The sequence below is a fragment of the Telmatherina bonti genome (genome assembly GCF_933228915.1).
Source record: "Telmatherina bonti genome assembly, chromosome: 16".
Classification (NCBI taxonomy): Eukaryota; Metazoa; Chordata; class Actinopteri; order Atheriniformes; family Telmatherinidae; genus Telmatherina; species Telmatherina bonti.
The window spans coordinates 20683475-20711257 of record NC_136614.1 but is presented as its reverse complement, the minus strand read 5'-3'; the positions used below and the strand labels follow the sequence as shown (position 1 = coordinate 20711257).

The 27783-nt window shown below is 41.9% G+C and overlaps 1 protein-coding gene across 5 annotated transcripts in view; it reads right to left on the bottom strand.

Annotated features, from left to right (window-relative positions):
* The window catches only part of sash1a (SAM and SH3 domain containing 1a), a 155734-nt gene that overhangs the window by 6256 nt on the left and 121695 nt on the right, over positions 1–27783 (bottom strand). For 2 of the 5 annotated variants that reach the window (XM_079254995.1, XM_079254997.1), the window contains exons 3-17: positions 23179–23229; positions 23031–23080; positions 17594–17634; positions 17291–17380; positions 17077–17189; positions 15058–15156; positions 10574–10709; positions 9955–10376; positions 7399–7473; positions 7021–7164; positions 5357–5489; positions 4432–4601; positions 3756–3965; positions 1646–1796; positions 1123–1251 (exon numbers count right to left, since the gene is read on the bottom strand). In XM_079254995.1, the coding sequence (XP_079111121.1) occupies positions 1123–1251; positions 1646–1796; positions 3756–3965; positions 4432–4601; positions 5357–5489; positions 7021–7164; positions 7399–7473; positions 9955–10376; positions 10574–10709; positions 15058–15156; positions 17077–17189; positions 17291–17380; positions 17594–17634; positions 23031–23080; positions 23179–23229 (2014 nt within the window). Of the gene's footprint in view, positions 1–27; positions 817–1122; positions 1252–1645; positions 1797–3755; positions 3966–4431; positions 4602–5356; positions 5490–7020; positions 7165–7398; positions 7474–9954; positions 10377–10573; positions 10710–15057; positions 15157–17076; positions 17190–17290; positions 17381–17593; positions 17635–23030; positions 23081–23178; positions 23230–27783 lie in introns of those variants that run through there. The other 3 variants (XM_079254999.1, XM_079254998.1, XM_079254996.1) reach the window with 3 other exon arrangements.

Here is a 27783-nt window from a genome sequence, read left to right as displayed (position 1 = left end):
GCACAACTCTATCTACTTTGGCAGACTGCACGCTGTACTGATGCACCTGAATGACACACATTGCACAGAAAAAGGGTCAACCAGCAGTTACACTGGAACCATACAGACAGAGGAACAGGACAGAGCAGTGATTCATGAGTTATGGAGCTGTTAAAAGAACGCTCTGAGTGAAAGAAAACAGCAAATGCAGAAAGACAGAGCAGTCTGACGAAGTACACATACACAGGAAAAAAAAACTGACACATGAGACTTCGATAAACTTTTAGGATCAGAAGTTTTGCAATCTGCCCACTACAACTTCAAAGTATTTCCATCCACATCATTTTAGGCACATACTGTAAGATTGTGCAACACTGTCACCATGAACACAAGAAAGTGACGAATGGTGAAGATGAGAGAAGAAATATCAGCTGATCTATTATCCAACTCGTACATTTGCAGAAGTTTTGCCTGCCGTTAGAAAAGAATCGCCACTGCAAGAAAACACAAGCATTTATCAAAACTGCTCATCTGCAAGTTTTTTTCTTTTATTTTTTTCCTAATCGCCACATTCTAAAAACACTCAACAGAAATACTCTCTGAGCTCACATTCATCTTCCTGGCGTCCATCTATGGACTGGGAACCCACAGACGGACCAGCTGGGAAGCCATGTCCACAACTGGGTAGCGAGTTTGTTCTCATCAGAACAGTTCTGCGCATTGGGGAAAGTCTCTCCCTCTGTGCTCCCAACATTGTGGGGTGGACTAGGCTTAGCGGTCTGGAGCCTGGCTCCCTCTCAGTTACAACTGGATTTTGGCACTGACGGCACAGAACGCCTAAAGGATGAAAAGAGTGGTGAAGAAAGTGGAATGAAAGCATAGTATAAATGTTCTCTACAGTTTAGAAGGGTAAAGACAGGTAAGCGGGACTAGGACGGGGGTGGTAGGGAGTTAGATTTAACGGGGAGAGATTTACACATTGTGATCCAGAGGAGTAAGATGAGCAGAGGGTTAGAATGGAGAAGTGATGGAGGTGGAAGCCCAGGAAGGAATATGCTGAGGGTCATGTGATGACAATGAGCTAAACTAATTCCTGCTGGGTTTTACGGAAGAGTCGTCTTGACGAAGCAAAGGAATCATTACCATTCTCCAGGTTTTCATTGCTCTCGTAGCAGCCGGAGTCCCGTGGGGAGTCTCCTACCAGACCCCGACCCTCTGACAGCAGCTTCTCCTGGGAGCCCGACAATCCGCCACGCTCTGGATCACTGCTGCCTGCACAGCAAAAAAAGCAGAGTTGAAGTCATCAGTTGCCATGGGGATAAAGCTGACTAATGCGGGGGTCACTCTTTTTTTTTTTTTTTTTAATTTCACCATGCCTTGATGTAGAAATGAATTTCAATTCTGGCTGGTTTTCCAGTTGAACTGCACGGCTTTCAGTCAAAAGATGCACAACGACATCACTGCTGTTGTGTTTCAGCTAATAAAACCTTTCAAATCAGAAACAGGCCCACTGGGTGATTTTTCAGATCCTGCCTTTGACTTTTTTTTTTTTTTTTTTTTTTTTTTTACACTCTTCTCACCTGCAACACCACATTTTCAGGTGAGGCCTGACCGCCGAGTGTTTCCTCATGAGTTTGACAACATGTAGATCACATGTGCTACTTACTGTCGTACTCCTGCAGCAGCTCCACAGCAGTCAGCAGCACAGCTCTGTGCTGAGGATCTCTGATGTTCAGCTCATCCAAGTCCTCCTCTTCCAGCAGCTTGAACGTGTCCAGGTCCTCGTAGCCATTGAACAAGAAGGTGGGCATGTGCTCCTGTGGAACAGATAGCAGGAAGTTTAAAGGTCTGAAAATTGATAAAGTAATCAATGCAATGAGGAGAGGTATCCGTTGGACAACAAGGGTGGAGCATGAAGAGAAACTATGCAATATGCCAGGGAGGTAAAAAAAAAAAAAAAAAGAAAAAAAAGAAACTGTAGAACAGACTTGTCATCTCCACATAATTTCTGGTCCACTGTGTATTTTTATACGACTAGTGAGGCCAAATCTAAACTGCTACTTTGATTTTTAGATCAAACATCATCACTTTGAGCCAATGCAAGTAAAGTTATGGCTGTTATAAATGTCAACACGCTTTAATATGGCACACACTCTCTCGGGCATGTAAAAGTTAGACATAAGTAAAAGCAGAGTGTGCATCGTGTTCTAGGAGTGACCGAAATGTCCAAAGAGAAGCTGAAAAGTAAACCCAGCAAACTAAATGTGAGAACAAACGAGGAGGTTACAGAGTCACATCAAAGTAAACTTTTAACCACAGAGGAAAGTATCACACACAAACAAACACACACCCAAAGCCACTGTGCTATCTGAGATTGCATAAAAATAACTTTATGGGATGAACAATGTGTGTGAGTGGGAAAAATCCTCTGACACCATCAGTCAAAGCATTCACAACCGCTTCCACTTTTGCTCTACACTGGTGTGACCCACACATTTTGCTGGACCAGTACACAGACTGTGTGTCACCAGCGAGACCGTCAATTATGACGGTGGAGTCCACAGCAGCGGGCTGTGTGTATCTGTACCGTTTCTGCTGGATGATGCGGGACTAAACAATGGACCACCAAGGAACACAAGCACAGGCAGCTGCTTCCGCTCACTTAGAATATCTTCTTTTATGGCCGGTTAAAAGCGGTTTACACACATTTCCAAGTCCGAAGCTTATTTGGCAGAAGGTCCGGCAGTCTGAAGTCACAGGGATGAAGACATTTACACTTCACAGAGAGGTATTGTTTAAAATTTTGGCTTGCCGGTTTAAACAAATGTTTGCTTAGTATTTTAGTCTTCGATGATTCAGTTGTAGCCTATATTCTATTAATGAAGCCTGTAGAGACAAATGTTTGCGTGTGGAAAGCACATTAAGCAGAAACTTACAAAAAGATGAATGTAAACTTTCAGAAAGACATGAAACTTATTTCATGAAATGACTATATTACAAGACTGCATAACCAGCAAATGCAGGAACCAGAAACCTCCTGTTTATGGCGTCTACTTGGTTTATGTGCCGTTGTTAAGGGTCACAGAAATAAGGAGATTTAGACAAACTGATATTTTTACCTTGCAAATATAAATAAAAAAAATCTAATAAAAAGGAAAAAGATTTAATAGCAAAAGGCAAAAAGATACACACTCGCTGGAAAGTGGAGGCTCTGAAATGTTTTGTGTGTGTTTTCCAGGGATCTGATTGGGACTGGGAGGACTTGAATGCTTTGATGCAATTGGAACATCGCAGCTTAAAAACAGCAACCTCTGGCTGTGATCTGGGACTCGGCCACTGAGTTAGAGATAAAAACAGGCAGCCCACAGAAAGTCTCCATCTCTATTCGGGGAAGTGGGGGAGGGGATGACGTCGAGTTCAGAGCCATGTGTAGGTTTTGATGAAAGCTCTGAGCCTTTCGCCAGGGCGGGGCTGTCACATCGGGGGCGTTTGTGTTTACCTGTCAGTGTGAAATCAAGCATCCGGAGCCATCCAGCCTGTAATTGGGTCCGCTATATTTGTATCTGCTTGTCTGCAGATGTGTATGAGAGTTTTTTTGTTTGGCTTTAAAAACATTTTTGTTCACTTCAAAGGGACTTTTTACTCTCTGGGTTAGATGGGTGGGCTTCTTCAAAGTCACGAGAACAAACTGATTTGCAAGTTGGTATGATAATGTGGGCTGAAGATGCTCAAAACAATTCAGTAATGTGTGAAACTTGGTATGCCTGCTCTTCTACCTTGAGATTGATGCGTTCCAGCAGCTCCTCCACAGATGTGGGCTTGGGCGGTCTGCCCTTCCGCCTCCTCCTCACGGGTCTTTTGGGCTTCTCTTCTTCTTCAATCAGCACGTCCACATAAATGAACTTAAAGGTGCCGACTTTGTTGTTGAGCAGGCCCATCCATGTTCCCATGGGTGGCTTACTGATGATGTCAATCACATCCCCCCGCTGGAGATTCGCATGGAAAACAAGAGTGGAACAAGTTAAGGTAAAATGAAAACAGTTGAGGTAAAATGCTTTAATACAGAAAGCAGTGACGGTAAACGGAATTTAGATCTGGTGCCAAGCTCTATTCTCTTTGCAACAATGAAAATCCATCTTCAGTTGTTAAATTACATGCCTGTCGATTTCAACAACGCTTCGATAAGGTTATTTTAACTGGTTGCAGTGAAAGTAAATAATAATGTTCCTGATTTTAAATAACTTTCATGGCAATGAGTGTATGGATTTGCTACTTACTGAGGTGCACATGAAATAAATTCGATGTTTAAACAGATTTAAAGTGAGTCTCCGCTCATAAATGAGTCTATGCAATGAAAAGGTTGCCCCCCTTTTCGTTCTGTGGTCTCTTATCTACATTAAAGGCTTAGTTACGTAAGTTACATGGTTTAGTTTAACTATACACAATGTCAACCTTCAGTTTGAGGGAGTCGGTGTCGTAGGGGCTGGGAGTGAAGTCTGTATGGACTCGGGCACGGCCACAAAATGGCCCTCTATACGGCGGCTCTTCGTCGTCTCCATCTTCTGACTTAACACTCTCTCTGTTGCTGGCCGATGAGTCAGTGGTGCTCACAGTCTGACCACCTGGGCAGAGAAACAGATATGTAAACATTTATGCATAAGCTATAAAACAACCATTACTGACCACTTTTCATTAAAAAAAAAAAAAAAAAAAAAAAAGGCAGTAAACGACAGCTTAGTGAAGGTTTCCTTATACTTTACATCAACACAGCCAACCCTGACTGACTGTCCTCAAAACATCCCTTTGTGGTCGCTGCAATAAAATGCATGCCTCAGGAAGCTTTACAAAGACCATTTAGAGGTCATAATCACTGCGGTTTTATTTGGAAAACTCATAGTTTCTCTGCATTTCTGTGTCTGTACTGAGCAAAGAACATAAACAGGGTCACTTGTTGTCATTAAAGGATAGAGAGTGTGTGTGTGTCTGCATGTTTATGGATTACTGAGAGGTGCCTAGTTCATCTTCAGATTTAAAGGATGAACAGTTTTTTACTCAGAAGGATATTATGATAGAAACAGCAAACAGATGACAGTGAATTCCATCGGCGAGCTGGTCGCTGCACCAAAATCACTGTTGTTATTCAAATTATTTTTTAAAAAAACAAAAAAACATTGAAACAGCGCCATCTAGTGGTACAAGTGAACCAAAACTGGTTGATTTTAAATTGATGTAAAGCTTCATATTGTTCTGTCTTTAAACCTGAATTTCAAAAGAGAATTATGATAAAATAGTAATCTCTTACAACTGTTTGACTTTGTAATAATCATTTAAGAATTCCACAAATCAAGGATCTGGAGCAAATAAAAGCTTTTCTTACTCATTGAACTCTGTCCACTGAGTGAACTGCGCAGACTTTCCACTGAGCCACCAGCCTTCAGTTTGGGTTTCTCCAGAGAGTCCGTGTCTGGCAGAGGGGATTGTGGGGAACCAGGGGCTACATCCGGACTGGACTAAAGGATAGAAATGAAGAAGGAGAAAAGAGAAAAATGGAGACATGAAGAAATTTCAAGTGAGATAAAAAAAGAGGGAAATATGAGGATAAAAGAAATAATTTTCTTCTGTGTTGTTGTTGCATTTTTATCCATTTTTCTAAACTGAGTTATGACCTAAAACAAGTGCTGTACATGCTCCAGGAATCCACTAGGTGGCACTGTGATCAAATAAATGCTGTACTCCACAGAGGTTTAGCAATTTTCCAATATTTATGAAAACACGATGACTCAGAAATAAATATTGTCTTTAAATGGGTTTGGAGATAATACTCTAATTCTAGATTGTCTCCTAAAAGCCCAATCTCACTCCCCATCACACATCAGCTCATCAAGCTTGTTTCAATCAAAGCTGATGGAAAATGGAGCTTTTGGTCCATGACTTAACTTCTGGAAAACAAACAAATATTCTTTTTAAGATCGTTAAATGTATTATTTTTACAACGTGAATGAGTAATATTACTAATTAATCATTATCCCAGATTATAAATTCAACTTCAAACAATCAAACTGTCCAAGTTGCAGGTTAGTTATTTGAAAATGTCTCCACACACATCTTAGTTGACTAATTAATTTGTTATTGTACAGGTAATTGACAACTAATTAGATAATGAACATAACTGCATTTCTTATTATTCAAAGATTTCAAACCAAGCAGGACATTTCTTAATAGGGCTAATAATATGATAATATGATTATTACATAACACTCCAGTTGGGCAGCAAAGTCTTGCTTTCACATGAAAGCATATTTAATTACTACCACTACTACTACAACTGCGACTACGACTACAACTACTACTACTAATAATAATTTAAAACTAAACTAAGATTATTAAAGCAGTACTTTTACAGTTGTTTTCTGCAGCACGGTATTTGCACTTTTACTTCAGCACATAAGAGGACTACATCCACCCTTACTCAACATTGTATTTAACTAGTCTTTAATCATTCTCTACTGATGACTCCATGACTCAAGTCAGCATATCTGGGTCACATGACTGAGAGTGTCATAATGTTTAAAGACTGCATGCTACAAGATGCCGTCAAAATGTGGAGTTGGACAAGTGGTAAAGCCACTGAACGCCCAGAAAAATTAGGCCACTGCGGGTCAGACGACCCTTTACGCTTTCTACTTCTCACAATCAGAGCAAACCCAGGGGACACTTGCATCACTACATGAGCTCACATAAGCACACACTCCACCCAACACACTGAGCCCAAAGGAGGGAAAAGCAGAGGCAGAAATCTAAGTGGGAAAGTGTTTTACTGATTTCTGTTTGCTCTGTAACTAACACAGATGCTCCCACCCCTTTTACAGCTGGTGGACATGTGGTTTGCACTGAAAAACATAAAGTAAATATTTGCACATCGTGTGGAGCCTTTCTTTCTTTGTGTGAGGTGGACTGTTTTAAGGATTACATGCATGATTAAATAAAGCTACAAAGGCATGCATGCATCCATGTGTGTGTTCAGGTGTGCCTATGCCTAACCTGCTCAGACAGGGAGCTGCTGTATTTCTTTGACATGCGTTTCCTCATAGTCTCCTTCACCGATTTGACTTTCTTGCCCAGCGAGATCCGAGATGTGGTGGGAGATTTGACCACTTCTCTGTATATAGCCTCCTGTTCTTTATTCTGTGGCCAGAAGAAGGAAAAGCGCATGAGATCAGGGTGAACAGAGATGAAGGAAGGTAATAGAAGCAACAGAAGAGAGATGAGAACAGAGGGAAGCAGATCAGGGTAAAGGAACAGGAGTCAAAGGGCAGAGAAACCACAAAAGCAGAAAATAAAAGGTGATTCGGTGTGACGGTAGAGTTCGGCTTGGCTTCCTCAAAGCCTCTTGCCATTTTGGAAGCTGCCAGCACTTACATTTGCCTCGGAGCCTGTGTTGACCACATGGAGAGAGCGGTTGGACAGGTCAAAGCCCCCAAAGCTGCATGTTCTCTGTGGGGGAGCCAAAACACAATCAAATGAGTCACACTCCGAAGGTCAGGTTAGAGAACCTCCCCGACCCCACGCCCACTCAAGTCTACTCACAATGACTCATGCTTTGCACGACACGGGCAGTTTGATTAATGTACATGGGAGTATGGTTTTGTACATAAGTGACGGCATGATGTCATACAGGACTGTGGACAGCCAACAGACATGATGTAACAGACTATTAAAAACTGTGTGCTATAGTATGACCGTAAGCAAACAAACTGTTATTATGTCAGAGCTTTAAAGTTTAATCCCTACAGAAAATACTGGACTCAAACTTGCCTTGATGTGGCAAAGCTAAAATAATAACATTTTACAAGCCAACATATATTCTTTTGCATTTTCAGCCTGGTGCTGTTTTGTGTTTTGGTGATTAAATGTGAGAAATGCAAAACATACACAACATACAGGCTGGTTGCTAAGCGGCAGCAACACGCTATTCTCATCAGAAACAGTTTCATTTAGAGAAATGTTTCATCTGAGAGGACAAAGTGAAGTCTTTCATGATTTTTAAGGCTACCCACAACACAGAGGGGGAGCTATGACATGAGAAGAAACCGAGTCTGACTTCCTAACTCCTCTCCGTACACACAAAAATGTAGACAAGGACATTCACATATAAAGCCTCTTGGGGAGAGGAAAAACAAACAACTCGATGGCATTTCCCTCCCGCTTCACGAGATGTTCCTAAACTATTTCGCTGGAGGTTTGGTCAACCCTGCAAGAAGAATCTCCATGTGGGCAAGCAGCGCACACTGAAAACAGCCTGTCGTTTCACTGCATGTCCACAGCTGCGGTCCACATCACAGCTTCCCAGCAAAAGCAGTTTGCAGAACAAGCATGTTGGAATAGATGTCCAAAAAGAATATGATGGCGATGCTTGATGGAATGGACATGCACCCAGAGAAAAATGTCTTTCGGAGCAAATTACAAGGAAAAAAAGGAACAAACGAACATATAAAAAAAAAAAAAAAGGTACATCTGAAATAGAGGCACGGGCCTTAAAAGAGGACAAAAAGCGACAACATAAAAAAAGTGGATTCAGAGAGCTTTTGGATGAGAGCGACCTCCAGTGATTTGACCAGAACACATTAGGATTCAGGTACCCTCAAAGCTGCAGAATAGCTCTGCTACATCACTAAGCACTAACTATTCCTCCTCCTCCTCTACAAGCCATTTTCTTCTGCTGGAGAGCACAAGCAATGCACAAGGAACTTAGCATGCTACGTGCTAAGCAGCCAGATTATTGTTGTGCTGTTTAAAACTGAATCACTCTAGTTGACAATTACTGTGTGACGAGAAAACTTCTGTCCTTTCCATCTTTTTGATGCTATTTTCAGCCTTATATTATCAATGTGAAAACTGATAGATAGGAAGACTGTTCAGTCAGTGAAGCTGACTTAATGAGGCCACTCAGCGAGTGTGTCTTTGAGGCGGTGTGCGTTGGTCCGAGCATGTACATTTCCTTCACCCCAGGGTGATCAGTGCGACTGCACACATTCCACAGAGATCTGACATTTATTAAAGGCATTTGTGAAACTTAACCTCCCGAGTGGAGGACTGCATATTCTATAATCATTTCATATTCAGCTGAAATAAAGTCTGAAGCCAGAAGCAATCGCGTAAAAGGTCGTAATGATGCATCCGTCTGAGGGCAGCTGGGTCTGAAGCAGGTAAGCCGGCTCATGATGTTTTCACTACATATACAGCAAAACAGTTTAGTTTTTCTCATTTCTCCACCTACTTTTATATCTTATGCACACTGCACGAAATACTTTATAATATTTCTACGCTTTCTGCATCACCTTCTGAGCTATTCTGTAACTTTGAAGTACTGAGTCCTGCTCACACGCGGCGGCCGATTTGAACCTCGTGGTCTAAACTCACAGACTTCTGCTGGATGCGTAAGAGCACGCGCTTGGTGCAGCGGTCCACGCTGGCCGCCCACTTCCTGTCCACCTCGCGGTCCTCCTCCAATAGACAGCGCCGCTCAGTGCGGCTGAGGGTGACTGGGCGGACCAGCTGGGCCCAGTTGAGGTGACCGTACAGGCTCCGTTCTACCACATAGGTGATGTTCAGCTCACTGACCGCTGTTCGGCCTCGCAGCCTGCGAGAGGGGAACACCCACCCACCTCCCCCACTTCCAAAACCCTTTGTTTTGGCTACATCACAGCGGATGGGTGAGGAGGGAGTGACAGACAGGGGGGAGATGGGGGACTTGGCATTGCGCGAGCGCTGGTAGAGCAGGTGCTTGGTGGAGTATGCGTAGTTGGGGTCAGGTTTCCGGTGTGTCCAGCTGCCATGGTGCCGGTTGGCAGGTTGATGTTTGGGGCTGCCTTGTGGACCATCATCCAGGGATATCAGAAGGCGGGACTGGGAATGGGGTTTGGGGCGAGGTTTGGTGAGGCCATAGAAGGCATAGAGGGCCTCGTTGTTACTTACCCCATGGGAGATGGAGCTCAGGGCCTTCTTCATCTCGCCATCTGTTGTGGAGCGGGACAGCTTTCCCTCATCGTCCAATCCACAGCCATCTAGCTCTGAGAAGGAGGAGCCACTGCCGGCCACGCCAGAGATGGAGCCTCCCAGGGCGCTGGAGCCAGCCGGGGTTCTCCTGGGGGGCCGGATCAGACCGTGGGTACTGGAAGACTTACTGAAGGTTTTCACCAGCTTGTGTCCAGACCAGGTATCCAGGCTGCTGGATGAAGGGGAGGTGGTCAGACTGTCCGTATCCCCATCAAGAGAGAGCTGATCATGAGTGAGAGAAGGCAGAGAAGCCTCCTGGTGCAAAGGGGGCTTCTTTAGGACCCCTGTGTACAGAGCTGTGTTGTCCTCACAGCAGGAAGGCGTCTCCAGATTCAGAAAATCTAAAGAAGAAGAAGTAGAAACAAGTCAGTCAGACAGTTTAATGGTTAAATGGATTTAGACATGAGTGAGCTTTGGGATAGAAAGCCAGCATGAAAAAGTCCATGAAAATGAGAAAACTACATTGCAAATTCGATGAAAATATACACAGATGCAGCGAAACTGAGGGAATGAATGAATCATTTCCAGAACCACAGACCTTCAGGGGCATGTTTCTTGCCCTCCTCCACTTTGATCAGTTTCTTCCTCACTCGGCGTGTTGAATTGACCAATTTGTGAAGCCGTTTGAACTTCACAGAGTCCTCAGATTGCTCGTCGTCTGACTGCTCACGAGACTATTGGGAAGGAGAACAAGACAGGGGTAAAATAAAGGTAAAGGGTGAAATAGAGTCACTTTAAAAAAAAAAAAAAAAAAAGTTAAAGCATCGGGAAAAAAGACCAGCATAACATTTCATAGTTGTTAACACTGATTGTTTTAAATTAATAAAGAAAAAAAAAGAAAACATTTTTACACTTTAAACGTTTCTCTAGAGGATGGCAACAAAGTTAGTGAGGTGAGAGATGGAGGATTAGAGGGATGGCGACCCACTGCATTGTATCAGGTCCATTTTCTTAATGAACGCAAAAGGAAATGCACTCAAATAAAGACAAACCAAATCTAAAAGACTGTGTGACGTGATGCTCCATTTAGCATATTGTTGCACTAAGACTCATTTCTCTGGAGGATACTGAGACACATTCATTCACAAAACATCACTAACACACTGACACACACACACACAAGTGCTTCTCTTGAGCTGCACACATTTCCTCCAACCTCTATAGGCGGTAAAAAGTTACATTTGGCAGACAACATCACCATTATTGAGACAAATTAAACAAATAAATTTGTTTAATTTTTCTCTGGTTTCAAAATAAATGTATATTATTTCACATTGCAAGCATCACTTGCAAAGAGAAGCAGCACGATAAAACACATCTGGTCTGCAGGGCGTAGCGCATTGTCTGATAAAAAGCAGTTTCATCTTTTAGCAGTGAACCCTGAAAAAAGGAAGACACCGCAGGTCTGCTGAATAAGCCACAGGCTTGACTCAGACGGCTATTGACGGTGTAGTGGGAGGATACAAGGGATGATGGGAACAGCTGCGGTTTGTTTGGAGCAAACATCTGACAGTGTTTGCAAGAACAGCATCACACCAGCACATCAGCAACACGACAGGGTGGCGTGTCATTTCCTGCAGGCAGAATTCTGTTTCCAAACTTTCCTGATCTTCCCCAACTGGAAAAAAAAAAACCACACACATCAACCCTTTCTTCTCATATCAGTTTTTGATTTCAAACCTTTCCCCCCCCTTCAGCAGTATTGCTTTTCTTTCAGACATGTACAATCAAGCATCAGGTTTTCTGACATGCCGGCCCAGCAGACCAGAGCAAAAGTTATCATCATTCATTTGACAACTGGCAAACCTGCAGATACAAGCTCCTGAAAGCCATAAATCCTCTGCGCCCTCTCAGCCCTGAAGATCTCTCAACCGAACCAAACAATCCTGGCTGCAGTACTGAAAAGTCTATTCATCCAGATAAAACTAGAGTATATTCATTTCAGAAAAAAAAAAAAAACTACTCCACAGAACTGATAGGAGACGTCAGAAAGGTTGAAGCTGAGTTGAGTTTTTTTTTTTTTTAAATAAGTCAATTAACTATTTGTACCAATGCTGCCTTTGGAATTTTACACCATATGTGACTGAAGGAAAAGAAAGGAATGAACAGCGGAAAAAAAATGTGTCAACAATGATGTAAAACTCCCAGCTCAGTCTCAAGCAGCACCATACATGCAAACTGCCAGATTAACAGAAGAAAGGGGCACATATAGAAAAGGAGCCAAATATATGAGGACATCAATTGAGGAGGGCTGAAAGACGGCGAGTGCAAAAAGGTCAAAAGAGAAATTCCAACAGCAGAACGGATTTTGCCTCAAAAGTCTCACGAGTTAACAGTAACATTCAAACTTCTGCTTGCAGAAATAAACAACTGTACACTGTTGTTTTGTACAAAACAAAACCTAGCACGCACTATGTCCTGGCTTCCAAAAAAAAAAAAAAAAAACAGCCACGAGATCAAACTTACCACGTCTTAAAAGAAACCACCGCACCACTTCTTTAGGAAAAATCCCACAATTTAGAAAGAACAGAAGCAGGAAATTGCTCGTGACCTGACTGCATCCTCATGCACATTTTCATCCAAAATAATATCTGCGTGCCTGAGCACATGCAGGCAGATGCAGCCTGCTAAGTGAATTCAGCTCAGAGGAATGAGGGACTGTTTGGAAGTGCCGCATAGCTAGCAGAGAAAAGGCGTGTTGTGCATGGAGAACAATCCAGCATTTGAGCCCCTCTGACCCCATCTTGGCCCCCAAATCACTAATGGCCAGCCCTGGAATGCAGGCTCTGATCACCAGGGTAAGACAGACAGGAGAAAAAAAAAAAAAGAGCATCAGAGAAAAGAAACCGAGCAGCCAAAGCACCAAAACACTGCATATAAGTCAGCTTTCCCCACATACCATATACTCGTCTTTTTCTATTCTGTTCTACTCTACAGTCGTTTAGCAGATGCTTTTATCCAAAGCAACTTACATATGTATAGAAAAACATAAGAATGTGCACAAAACTTGCAACAATTTGGATTTGACAGTGACCTAATTCCACTCTCTGGAATGGAGAAGGGCCAGTATGTGACACCAACGGAGGCCTGAGCAGAGAGGAAATATTTCCCAATGTTGCCAGTTTTGGAAGTTGGGTCAAGACACAGAGATCCTCTTTTTCTGGCCTTGGGGACAAGTCTAATGCCTTTATCTTCACTCCCCCCCATCTCTTGTTTCCTCTCTGCCTCCGGCACTTGCTATAACCGCCAAACTGTGTATTCCACCGCACAATACTGCTTCAGAACTGTAACTTTTCAGTCATTTTGTGTTTTTACAATCCCCAATCGATCACTCTTCATCCAACAGAAAGTGAGCAACTGGCAGCTGAGGGGGGGGGGGGGTCATGCAAGGTTTAACAGACTAATTAATATGATAAGAAAATCCGTGCACATTTCAAGCACCGACATCAAAGAACCAGATAACACATAGGATTTGGGCTTAGGTTATGCATGCCATAATTGACCTACTTTTCATGTGCAAGGAAGTCATCAATCATTATGCAGAAGAAAAAAATATTAATAAGGACCCTCGATGGTGTGAGGAAACTGTTTAGCATAAATCCTTATTCAGTAAGTTCCAGAACGAAAGTCCTGCAGATGACTGGTTTTAATGGACACAACTCAATGTGTTGAGCTGAGAGATGCAAACGCATAAATCCAGCACAGTCGGTGAATAAACAGAAGATGAACTCCTCAAGATGGATGTTATGTATAGGATCTAAATTAAGTCTCCATTTTCTGTGACGTAAAACAAAAACTTTGCAGTTTTCACTGTTTTCTGAACTAAACTTCAAGAGTTTTTACTGAGGAAAAGCTGCACAGCAACAGCAACAACTCACATGAGCTAGGAGTTCTTTTCAGAGGACTTGGAATTTATTTGTTTGGATAAACTCGCTTCCTGTATTAAAAAGTGGGTCAGTGTGCAGTAGTGGGTGACTGTATGTTACTCCTGATCTCCCTACAAAAAGAATTTAAAGCTATAAAGCGAATTAAAAATGACAGCGACTGAGATTTTAATTTACATTCAAATTGAACTGTCATACCAGCAAAATACACACACACACACACACACACACACACACACATATATAAGCAACTGACAGCCCATCACCAAACACCAAACCATGGCTAACAGAATGACAGTCTGAGCCCCCAGCTCCACAACTCGCAGCATCTGCAACGGAACTGACTCTCCACATTCAGTATCCTCGGAGGTCTCAGCAGTCTTCAAGGTAATCAGGGGAAGTTTTGAATCCCGCTCTCCAAGGATCACAGCTGACAAAACCACTGCTAACAAAAATCTCCTGCCAGAGATTTGGTGTGGGTTTATGTCCGCCTTTCCACTCAGCTTTCCACAAGTCACAATTCCAACTGATTTAAACAGAGCTGACCTAAATTCTCATCAGGCAATTTCTCTGCCATTTCAGCAGGCAGTTCCAACTTTGCCGGGACACATTTCAAACGAGACGCCTGTGACAGGACCAAACCAATGAATGAAATATGGATGAGCACTTGCAGCAAATTGCGTAAACCTCATTCCGTTGACTGCCAGCACTGGAGGCGGCCTCCAAAATGCAAATGGAGAATTTGGCTGTAATTTTCAGAGGCTACAAGTTTTACCATTAAGCCGTGTATGACATGGTGGAGAGAATGTATGTGCAAAGTTGAGGTTTACCCATGAATAAAGAGCAGTGAAAGAGAGAGAAAAGCAGTGGAAGGTCAGAGAAAAGTTGATTGAGAACACTAAGTTAGTTTATAAGGGATATATACATGAAAGCTAGTTTCACTGGCATTATTTCTATTTGGATAAACTCATTATTATTAAAAGAGAACAAAGTTCAAATTAATAATCACAGTTGTCCATCATGACCTTCTTGACTGCAAAATAAAGCTGGAAGTTAAAAGCATTATGACAGGTGAACTAGAGGGATAGAGGGAGAACTGGGAGGTGTGGGGGGGGCAACAGGGAGGGGATGTACTTACGTTGCAGTTTGTGGACTGGTTAAGAGTGGGCGCAGATCCGTCAGCCCACTCTCCAGTTTCAGTACTGCTGGACTGTCTGTTGCGCTCATACTCCTTCAGCTACATGGAGAAGAAGAGTTTAGAGAGGCAGAGGAACAGGGTGGGGGCAACCCACCCACTCTCACCCGGCATGTTTCTCTACACACTAACAGGCCACTGAGAAACATGCGTTCATCAGAGCTTATTCACAGTGGCAACTATCTGCAGCCTGGGGTTGGTGGATGATACAACAAGCAAAAAAAAAAAAACTCACAAAAAAGTCCTTTTGTGTTTCCTCTTACGATATAACATGAACTTTTTATCTCCAACATCTAAAACCAACATCTGTATTTCGCTCTGTGATAGCATGGAAAATTATTAAGTGCAAAAATGATTTAAATATTCGTCACCTGCTGCCGGTGTGAGCAATCATACAGTAACATGTAATGGCATGGTCCAGACATGTAAGTGGTGGTTTTGTGTGTTATGATTGTGACTAGCGTTTGTGCGGTTCTGTGTCTGTGTATCAAGTCCAAAAGCTTGTCATTGGCTGAACTGCTTTATGATGTTGGTCAGTAAAATGTTGACAGACCAGACTGCAGACTACCTGAGCGTCAAAGAATCATAACAAGTCTCCAACATTGTCTTAATGATGACAGTTAAAATTCTTAGAAATATTGTATCTCTGCATGATGCAGGTCATGTGCTAAAACACAGAAAACCTGCCACATGCCTGGATAATACTATAAAATAGTTTGTAAGATGTCTAAAACTTTAATGCCACTTCACTAAATGATGGAGCTGGAAACATGAGTTTATGGTTATAACATCCGATGATATAGTCACAAAAAGAGTTATTTAATATTTAAATGGAGAACGTTGATTTTGGGAAATGAATAACAACATTTGCATATGATGGAAAATTAAATGTTACACTTTTTCTTTCATAAGCTGAATGAGTTGGTAGATATGACAAAATACATAAATCTGCATGCTATGCAGCAGTCTTGTATTTTGTGTGTGTGGAATGATGCTTTGTCATTAAGACTTGGGTTCATGTTTCTAAAAAGACAGAAATCTGCCTTCTTCAATATATGGTGTTGGTCAATTGCAGTTCTGGAAAAATTCTACATAGAGAGAGTGAGGTGAAAAAAAAAAAAATTAAGTATAATCAGTGAATACAGACCATAGAGGCCAATTTGACCAACTGCTTTGACAGATTGTCAATCAGCTCCAATAGAGTTTTTTTTTATTAGTAAAATAAAATAATAAAATTAAAAAAAAAAACAAAAATAGAAAATGAAGACAATTAGCATGTCCAGTTGTCATATACTGCTGGCCAGTCATGCTATGCCAGAGAAAGGCGTTCTCACAGATTGTCATTGATAGAAAGGACGGGAAACGGTAGAAAAAGTAAAGAAAAGTAGAAAAAGATAAAAGCAGAAAAAGATAGAAAAAGTCAGATCAGAAAAAAGAGAAAGAAAATTTATAGGAAAGCCAAAAGATTATCCACCATGTCCAACTAGAGAAAACCCAAAATGCACCACAGCATCCCTTCAAGAGGTGGGGCTATCGAGCTACTGACCATCAATCAGAGCTGAACAACAACCCACACACACTCCAAGAGCTCAAACCTTAAAATTCCCAGAATGCTGAACCTTTAGACACACCAGATTTATGGAGGTTGTGTGTGTGTGTGTGTGTGTGTGTGTGTGTGTGTGTGTGTGTGTGTGTGTGTGTGTGTGTGTGTGTGTGTGTGTGTGTGTGTGTGTGTGTGTATGTGAACAAGACAATGCAGTGTTAACATATGGGACCGTAAGGAGGTTAGTAAGTGTAAGTCATTTTAGTATGCCCGAGCTGTTGCAAGACTATGAAGCCCTAAGGGTGGGGAGGCTATCATCTATTCCAGGGGAAGTTGAGAGGATGTGGGGATTAAAGGGGAGGTCCAAGTCACCGAGGAGAGGGAGAGAAAGTGAAAGAGACAATGTGGGAGATCTCTACCCGAGCCAGAGCTTCTTCTACAGTGATCATCTTCTCTTTCACCATCATCATCAGCTGGATCCTCTCTTCGTCACTCATGGTGATCTCACTGGCCACATAGCCAATATCCTCTCCTGGTCGCAGCAAAAAACAAAAGGGCAAATGTGAAGCGACTGACATTTTCAATCTAGATGAGAAGGAAAAAAAAAGGGAAAAAAATCGGAGCTGCGCAAACCTTTAGATGACTGTCGAGCGACGGGTTTGTGCTGGGATTTTCGAAAGTTCTGCCAAAAAGATTTGTTTTTCTTCTTATTGTCCCACTTGCCTAAATGATAAAAGGATCAGTTCAGTTACATTGTAGAAGACAATAGGCCTAACAGAAAAATACCTTTCTACGAAGTGTTAATGTGCTTTAAACCTCAGATTTTTCACACATCACAGCTCTAACCATGATTAGAATTTACAATAAAAGTGAGAAAATATGTCCATTCTGCTGAAGCACATCATAATAAATGTCAAAAACTGAATCACAACTTACCCCCAGATCCATCTTCAGAGCTGGACTTGTGCAGAGGCATTCTGAAGAAAAAGAGTAAAATTAATTGTTTACAATTAAACTCTTCTCACAACAGCAGTGCTAAAGGCACATCAACTCTATTCAAGGAGTCATGCAGGATGGGCGTTCTTTTAATTGGAGGCTGCAGTTCTGCCAAATCGCCACTTGGGGTCAGTAATGATACTTGAAAGATCATGAATCAGGCTCCTGAGGTTTGAGAGGGACAAGATGTGAGCATTGAATGCAAAAGCAAACGGTGAGACACATGTTTTGAATACTAACTCTCACAGAAATGGTAAAGTAAGGAAAAAGGCAAACAAAATTAAGCGAGGAGCAGAGGAATTTAGACATGAGTGAGAAGAGGAGAAAGTATAGAAACCAACGGAGACAGAAGTTGGAGGCGGAGAGGTAGAGACCGCAGGGCAGACTCAGCCCGTTTGCCTTTCCACTTCCCTCCGCAGGATAGACAGTCACGAGGAAAGGAGAGGGAAGAGTGGGAAAGAAGGGAGTGAGGAGGGAGACTGAGGGCGAAATAGAGACAGAGATGGAAAATATTTGAGTGAAAGAAAGAAAGAAAAAAATCTCTGACATGTGTATAAACCAGAACTAACATGGAGAAAATAACAATTTAAAAGCTGCTTGTAAAACATGAACTGCTTTCAGCTCCCAATCAAAAAGTCACGTATGAGCAGCTTCAACCTATTTTCTAGCAACTTCAGCAGCGTGTTAGATCTTGGCTGGCTCTCCTTTGCCATGACAAAGATGAGAAACCACATCAAGCAATCTATTTCTGTCTGCTTTATATAGAAAAGGGATGGGCTTCAAAGGTTTGTGTTCAAAGTAGCTTCTAAAAACTTGGGCTAAGTTGGCAGCGTAAGATGGGAAAGAGTCAGGGAGGCTTTGGGACTATTTCTGCCTGTGATGAGAGGAAAAACCCTGCAGGTGTGTTTGTGAGTGAAAGTGTGGGAGTGATGATAAGTTGCCGTGGCTACAAATGATGAGCTCTTCTGTAAAATCAATAAACAAACAGAAATAACAGAATTTTCCTCTAAATCTATCTGCGAAGGCGACAATTATCCCTGGATCAGCTCTGTTTTATTTGCACACTTTCACACATCTTTTACACATTCAGCCAGTTGCACATGTGTATACAGCTGCTACAGACAGGTGGCTGCAAGTGGAGCAATGCGAAAGCATGTGACAAGGATCAAAACAAAAATGAAACAGTTAATTTTCCCCTCCAGTAGCTACATGTCTGTGTGTATGTGCATGTGGGAACATATGTTTGTTCAAACATGGCTGTCCTCTCTTGTTGCAAAGGGAAATCTCTTGTGCAGCTTATAGCACGGCTGCCATGGCAACATAATGAGATGCTAATTGAATGGAGGCCTGTATGGTTTACCCCTAACCCTTCACCCCCCTCTCGGATAGGCTAGGGCCAAAGCTAATGCTAAAAGAACTCACTCAATAGAAGCTTTTCTGCCAGCATCGTCCTCTACAACACATGCTCTATAAATTAACCCACCATGCAGTGCACGAGCGCACGCACTCGCACATCCCTGCACTCACACACTTTAAAAGTGCCCAAATGTCTTCAAAAGAGTGTGTCAGCGACGGCATTGTGTCACTCGGCAGCTTAATTGGTTTAACCATAAATCTTTGCCATGCCTTTTGTTTCAGTTCTGCTCTTTGCATCTTCCTATGTCACGGGCAGAAGAGGCTAACTTTCCTTGGGCATTACATAAAATCTATCTTAATATTGGCTGAGCTTTTGCACATCTGGTTAAAGTAGCTTTTAATAATACCTAAACAAAGAAAATCCCATTAACTCACAGTCCCATTGCTGCTGTGAAGGATTTTTTTCCACATGTCCTGAAACACTGTTATGCAGACGCCTTTTATAGTTTACTGCACTAAGATCATATTACAACGCCCATCTATTTCTGTACACTTTTTATGTTTGTTTGGCTTTTTTTTCCCCCTTTTGTGTGTATGTGTGTGTGCATGTTTAAAATGCCAGCCACCTGGAGCAAAGTGATCCTGGTGTTCTTGTAGAAACAATGAAAGGTGACAGTATGACAGTGGCAGTTTACAACAGGAAGAACACGAGGATGACCCCTTCTGGAGAGACAAAGGTCTCATGGACAGGAAAGGGCAAAAGCTTACAAAGCATGGAAGAAGAAAAGCATGCAAATAAAACACAGAACTGAAAAACACCTTTCTATTATACTGCATTTTAATTGGGCGTGCAATTTCCGGATGTATATACTCTTCGCTCAACACGCAACATTTCCACAAGGACTGCAGTGCAGTTACGAGTGGTAAATATGCCGACACGGTGCATAAGGTTTCCAATATGGTCCTGCTTGGATCAGATTCTTCACATGGAACTGCCACTAAATCCATCCGATTACAGTGCAAGCTGGACTTCCAGTAGCATGACGGCCTTGAATTGTTCTACAACAGTCCCTGTTAAAAGCCTTAATCTGCCATTCGCATCTTGCCGCTGTGCGTATGCTTTCATCAAGATCCATTTACTACTTCTGTTAACCTTACTGATAAGCCAGCTGCCTCCTCTCGCCTGTAATCAATTGTAGTCCAAAACATGAGGTCAACCTAAGCCACTTAACCAGAGCACTCTGTCATCACTGCTTGCATACCAGGCATTATGGGAACTGTGCCCACGTCTTGCAACAGGGAGACAAAGAGGCAGAGGGGCGGCACGGCCTCTGAATGAAATCAGGGTAAACCATTGTACAGTTTGCATCAGTGTTCTTTTTATGGCACTGTGATAAATATATCTGAGGAACGGAGTGGACATCTCTATCATTTTGTCTACACCTGATGTATCAATCTATCGGAAATCCATTCATCCCAGTGGAAAGTGGACAATCAATAACATAAAGAGGAGGGCTAGGAAGTATGAACGGGGGGCTTGTAAAAATGCTTTTACGACTTTTGGACTTCTAGTAGTCTGGGTTTGTTTGGAAGACGACCAGTTGATTGTAAGTAAGTAAGTAAGTAAATTTTATTTATATAGCACCTTTCACAGACAGAAGTCACAAAGTGCTTTACAAAAAAAGCAAAATACAAAAATAAAATACATATAAAAAGATACAACAAAAACACTGTATATAAAAATAGACACATTTGTGTGGAAATGAATGCAGAGCAATTTCACAAGAGACAGCCTGAATATCAGCAAAGACTGGATGTTTATGATAAAGATGATCTGACAGCATCCATGTGGTGCATGCAAAACAGAAAGAAACCAGAAGAAGAGACGGAATATAATGCTGTTAGCGTCTCTTTTAGGGCCTCTGTCCAACAGCAGAGAGACGTCACTCAAAATTTGGCATCTGGTTCTCATCATCCCCAGCACTTGCCTGTGCAACATATACAGCCATGGGAAAAGAGATCATGTCGATGGTATGCATTTCCTCTGCAGCACGTAGTCATCACATGAACATGACAATTCCACTGGGGGCCACACACATATCAAATACAAGAAAAATAAACAAAATAAAAGGGATTGAAATTTTTAGTCTGGTGATAAAAAAAACTAAAAAGAAAAACCCTATTGTTCTTAGTCTTTGGTTACCTTGCAAAAACACTCAATAAACAGACCAATAAAGGGGCCAAATGCGCACAAACATACCAAATTTAACTCTATTTGACATCGATACAATTGGCTCTCCAAGCAGCTACTGGAATTGCATTAACAGTGTGTAAAATTGTATTACAGTGGCCTCGTGTAAGGCAATGCTGGGCAAATTTAACACACTGACGTGTAAAAATGAAAACCCAAACTTTTGTGGTACAGGAACCAGCAAAAAGGAACCCCACCCATGCCCTTCTCCATCCTGCTCTTTCGTTCATGCGCTTTTGCAGTAATCTATTGACCATCACCCTCTGTGTCTCCCCCTCTACCCCACAGGACACAAAGCCAGGAAGGAAGTACAGAGGGCCAAAGAACAGAGAATGGCTGCTGAGCTGAGCAGGTCTGTTTGAGGAAACAGTCGTCTGCTTCCTTTAACCACAGCAGGGATGTGGTCAAGGGAGCTTAGAAGACCAACTACATCAAATTAGTAATGACTATGAGTACAGAAAGATGGATAATTTCGTACCCTGTTGAAAATTTCCATTATAATAGTCATTAGGTGCTCAGCTAGCCAGGTGAACCGTGTCAAGACAGTTGGCTGGGTCGTAGCAGTAACTCAGAGAAAACTGAACCACTGTAGTCCAGTTATGATCCCCAAACTTGGCCAAGCTGTTGGTGTGTCTATTCTCAACTTAGTCTAGGATAATAACTGAAAGTTTAACGGCACTCAGACTCACTAAGGCTGCACAAAAATATATCAAATTAATCACTGTTGCAAGATAAACACATGCAACATCACAAAGGCATTTGAACTTAAAATGACCTTTCATTTTTTGTGCATGTTATGAAACTTACAGGCATATTGAAGCGTTCATTTATTTTTTAAATTTTTAATAAATTTAAAATAAGTCAAATGATCATATTCAACAATAATGTTGTAAATAGCAGGTTTTCCCCAATATCATAGCAGCCTTACGGTCTATGAATGAAAACCTAAATTTGGCCAAAACCCAGATGTAGTTCAACATCAGCTGGGATGGCTGTAAATCAGGAGGAATAGCAGTCATCTTCGATTGCTTCTTGGCACCTGGACGACATGCGTAAGTGTCCTTGGGCAAGACACTAAACCGTGTGTTGGCCCCTAATGTCTCTACTGGGATATGAGTGTGTGAAAGTGCTTTGAGTGGTCAACATCAAGGGGAAAGTGCTATATACATATAAGTTCCTTTACCATCAGCCTCCATACTGTCAAATTTGAGGAGACTCTGGACCATCAAGCAGATTTGGGTTTTGTTTTCTACAAGGATAATCTACATATTTTCTTAACATTTGAATGTAGTGGGTACATAAGTGATGGAAATGTTCTGGTTTTTCTCCAGTTAGTACATGCCAAAACAAAACTGTTCAAGTCTTGTTATCTGATGAGTGTATCTACGACCAGGGCCATCTGTAACTGAACCCTTCATCTGCTCACTCCAACAACTTACACACACCCTTAAGAGGTTATCCACAAGAGAAGAGGACATGAGAGGAGAGGACAGCTTCAACCCCGAGGGCAATCGCAGTTACCTTTCATGCAACCTTTCATACAAGATATTCATGATTCACATGAGCTGCATCTGGAGGTTTGGGTTTAGCCGTTTGCTTCTATCCATCTTTAACTGTGAAACCACAGTACGTGTATGATTCATGATTTTGTGCATGTACGATACATGTTTAGTTTGGACTTGCAACAGATGCACATTTCAAGCTTCAACTCTGGTTTTGGAGACATGTTATTGTAATAATGTAGAAAATTAAAAATAAAAAGGTACATACTTTCTATCTGTTTCTGGGGTGGAAACCTCGCTGCTGAAGCCTAAAGATTCCTGAAGAAAAAGAAAAGGAGCTAAGCATGAGACACTGTCCAGATTAAGGTGTTATTTTCATGCACTTTTATCTCTGTCACCCACATATCTCTGCTTACCTGGATCTCATTACGAAGCTGTAGAGAAGTAGTGCTCGGGTCCTGTTTCTCCTGAAAAAAAAAGGAAGAGGGAGAAGAATGAAGGTACAACGCCACTATCTAAGATCAAACATTTGTTGTCACTGATAGTTTTGTACTTAAAGTCTATTAATAAAAAGAAAAAAACAAAGCTGAGACAGTGAATGGAATGTGTTATAATTCACTCAAGTATTCCTCAGTGCAGACAAACCCTCTGTGGAAGCAAACAGTCACGTGTGCAACAACCCAACAGACAAGTAACGACTTGCTTCAAGTAGCCAAACCTGCAATACTTGTTCTAAATGTTACTGAACACCTTCTTGGCAGCATTTGTGTACTTGGCTGAAGTCTTGGCTTTCCTTCCAAAACAAAACAAAAGCACCTACATAAGAATTCCAGAGTGCAACAGCAATGACATAAACGGGCCCCTCCTGGCTTCTACTCAGGGCAAACACCTGTTGGTTCGCCTCACATCATCAGAATACAGCATAACAAACTGACTTGATGAACTAGAAGCACACATTTAAAAAAATAGGCGTGTGTGGAAAACAGATATCCAAACTTGGCTCAGACTGACCTTGAATTTAAAAAAAAAAAAAGACTTTAACCAATAATAATGAAAAAAACCACAATGAAAGTGTGTATAATACCACAGTCTAACATCTCAATAAGTAAAAAATACTGCTGATTAGCTCAAACTTGAAATTTACAGCCGTTTTCTCTGCACATATGGTACTTTTGCATATCTGAAATAGGTGTAGTCATCATAAAACAGAAAAGTTATTCAAATAAAGATAGTACTCAGATCATATGTCCCTACAGAAGCAAAGATTGCAATTACCACAAGTTTGGAGTTCTGATGTTAACCTGCAGCTAGCATTGGTTTAAAGTCAGCCTGAGGGGACTGGTTATCACCCTATTCATTGAAACAGAATATTCTTGTGCTTTTTTTTTTTTTTTTAACTGTCAGGTGGGAGATAACCTGATTCATTAACTTCATGTACTCACACAGTCTTATGCTATGATTCATGAAGCTGCACACAAGGTCAGCAGTTTGCTTTAGGGCAGTAGTCAACGAATTTTCAAAAGATGTACTAGAACAGGGTTCACAAGTTAAAGTCATGTCAATTCTGCTAATTGCAAGAGGTCATGGAGAGAAAAATGAGACTTTAATCTCCATCTGCTGAAAATCAACTAAAGGATGACCAAAACAATTCAGTCCCTCTTTATGCTCTTTTTTTTAAGGAGACTAAATAATAACATCTAAAAAGCTCTGACTAGTGTGCAGGTACACTACCAGTCAAACATTTGGACACACTTTCCCATTGGATTTAATGGGTCCAAACTTTTGACTGGTAGTGTATATGATGGATGGGATCCTCTGGATTTAGCTCAGTATATATGATCAATTCCCATACCATTAGTTCCCATGGCAAGCATAAGTATAATCTAAGCCAAGCTCCTGCATTAACTTTCTGCATGGCATGTAACATTTACCTGCTAGCTAAGAAATACAAAAACATGTCATGATACACACAATTGCATTTACATATTTATATTTTGGAATATATATATTTGCAAAATCTGTGATGTCCAAAGTATAATGTGATAAATTAATCTTTTACAATGATGAGTGAATCTCAGGCGACTAGCTTACTATAGACCCAGATCAGGAGAAGCTGGTTGAGTCCTGTGAGATCATTTCCTGTCTAAAACCCCAAAGTGAACTTTGTCACTTAGACAAATGAAATCTAGATGTCCGCCGATGTGCAGCAGGAATCGGAAATTAATTGTTTTTGAGAACTGTGCATCATCCTGTATCTCCACAACCAGATATTGGAAACTGAATGTACAGGACTTCCTACGGTTTATGACTCAAGCTTCCTGATCAGGCGTACTTTTATTCAACTTTTTTTTATTTATTTATTTTAGTAAGGGAGTAAAACAACTCAATTCTGTCACCTTTTCTAAAAATGAGCAAGTAACTTAGTCAGAGGTGACATAATCCCTGTCAGATCTTCGTCAGAGCCTGGAGGCTACAAGTCGAATGAGCAGTGGACCTAAATTACTGGGGTGGCTAAAAGCCTCCAAATGAACCTCAACCCTACACTTATAATCACAGTCATCAACAGAAAGCAGACAGCATGGCTGGTTTTAACTTCAGCTAAACAAGCCCGATGAGGCATCTGTCTATGCCTGGTACTGTGATCAAGCACACAGAGGCATGTATGGAAGTTTCTTCTGAAGGTAAATCATCTCATAGTGAATGGTCTGTAAACAGCTTGTGTATCCCAGGGAATCTGGCGATTCCCATAAGTCAGGGAGCAGGTACCTGTCTAAGGTCATAAAATCTTTTCCTCCAGCTTGCCATTCTGCAAGGAAAATCTGGGACAGGACTGTTTGTCTTTCTCTCAGAGGCACAGATTTTTTTTGAGACAAAGCAACGCCGCATCTTTCCCTTAAACAAGCCCAGCAGTCGCAGCCTTGTTTAAACATCTCCATTGTGCAGAATATCATGCAGTCAGAAAAAAACCACATCAATGAGACGAGCCACTAACAAGGTGTGTGCTCATATGCATGCACACACACACACACACACACAAGTTGCAAATACTTTCACAAATGTAGCGGCAGACTGGTTTTGCTATCAGATCCTCTTTGATGGCTTCTCCGGCTTGCAGGGACATGGGAGACATGTCCGTCTGACTGGTGGGTGAGTGTGGGCACCGTGCCAGCTGGGTGGATAAACTCTTTTAAAAACACACATTCACCTTGCTGCCTGGCGAACGCCACACATGGATACAAGCGTAAACACACACTCTGACATGCGTGCCACCACAGATGTAAACCCAGACCGAGAAGCACCTACACACACACACACACATTTCGCCCCCACTTTCACAGTTAGAGATCCTAAAGGACACAAAGCGGCTCTCTGTTCCTCCTACTCATCCTCGGCTTTCCTTTATTCGCTGTCTGTGCACGCCATCTCCGAGGCTGGGTGTGGGGGAGGGTGGGGTTTGAGATGGAGCGAAGATGAGAGGAAGATCAGCGGAAAACAAACAGAGCCTACTTCTAGTCCACTTTTATCGGAGATCTGAGCAACGGTGTATTTTTTGCGAGACAAAACACAGAAGCAGGACATTTGCTTTGCCTGTGGATGAAATGGAAATAATCGGTTTAGAAGTTGCAAGTGCAACTGGCACGGATTCTGAAAGAGAATATGAGATCAATACGTTATGGGGGGGTGTGTTATATGAGTGTAAATCTTAGATCTCACAACCCACTCCCAGAGGGGGAACGTTATCCTTCACATGAACTTACCAGCTTCGTCTTTAACCCACTGCCCTACTTACCCCTAAACTGGCACAAATGTGTGTGAATGTGCATGTTTTTTTTTCCCCTCCAGATGGCCACAGGGCTTGTTTGTGCACAATTAATTCTGTGCGTATGTGTGTGCAAACCTGATGCAAGTGTGTGATTCCTCTGATTGCTTGTGCGTGACAGAATTGAGTTAAAATAAAAGAGAGCAAAGGAAGAGCTCTAACTAATGAGGATCACGATGTCAGCAGACAAGGGACTTGGCTTCTGAAATGACTTGACCTCTATCCCCCCCCCCCCCAAAAAAAAACAAACAAACAAAAAAAACCACAGAGACTGCTGAGAAGTGACAGCAATTCCAAACACCACGCAGCTTTCCATTATCAGGCCAGAAACTACAGCGAAGCTAAGCTTGGTCACAGAAGGACCAGAAAGAAATGAAGAGAAACACATTAGATAGTTTATTCCAGTTTGGTTTATTTCATGGCAACCAAGTTCTTCCTCCCACAGCGCGGCTATTGCCAGTAAGTAGGTGGTGGTTATGCAGCAATAGCAGCGAGCTAACTTAGTGGAGGTACTCCAGCTGGCATGACTGGGTGAATATGAAATTCTGAGGTAGGATTGCGCATGTGGCGGCATACGCACTAAATGGAAAGTCAGGTTCTTGCATAAAAAGACGTTAGTGGTGGAACCAGTACGACATAGTGCAACCCCGCAGAACCAGCTAACTGAGATCTGCACACACCCTTGCTAATAATTTAATACGCTTGATGCATTTCTGTTGACGTCTTGCTCACAAAAGCAGGAACAGTTCGTCTGATTAGACAGCCTGACATGAAACCTTGGAGCTCGGAGCAGGGCTTAACCATTGCTGAATTCAAAAGAAGAAAAAAAAAAAAGGGTCTTCCATTAGAGAGAGAGAGTGGAGGCAAGCATGTAAAGCATGCCTAGCCCTTGTGAATCCTCATTGTTTTGATATTTGGAAACTAATACCAAAGTTATTACAAATTCCAATGACAGAATCATGAGTCCAACACTGACAAATAAATCACAAATAATATTACTAATGCAGCACATGCTTTCTACAGCGGTTATGCCAATAAGAAGCGTTGCCAACATCTCTTGAAAGTAATCTTACGACAACAAAGGCAACTGTCTGGGCAGGTTGACTCTCTTTGACTCTGGGTGAAATGCAGAAAGGACAAATAAGCAGCAGAACTTACAGCTGAGCTTGTTTTTCTTCTGAAATGTAATTTTAACCCAGAT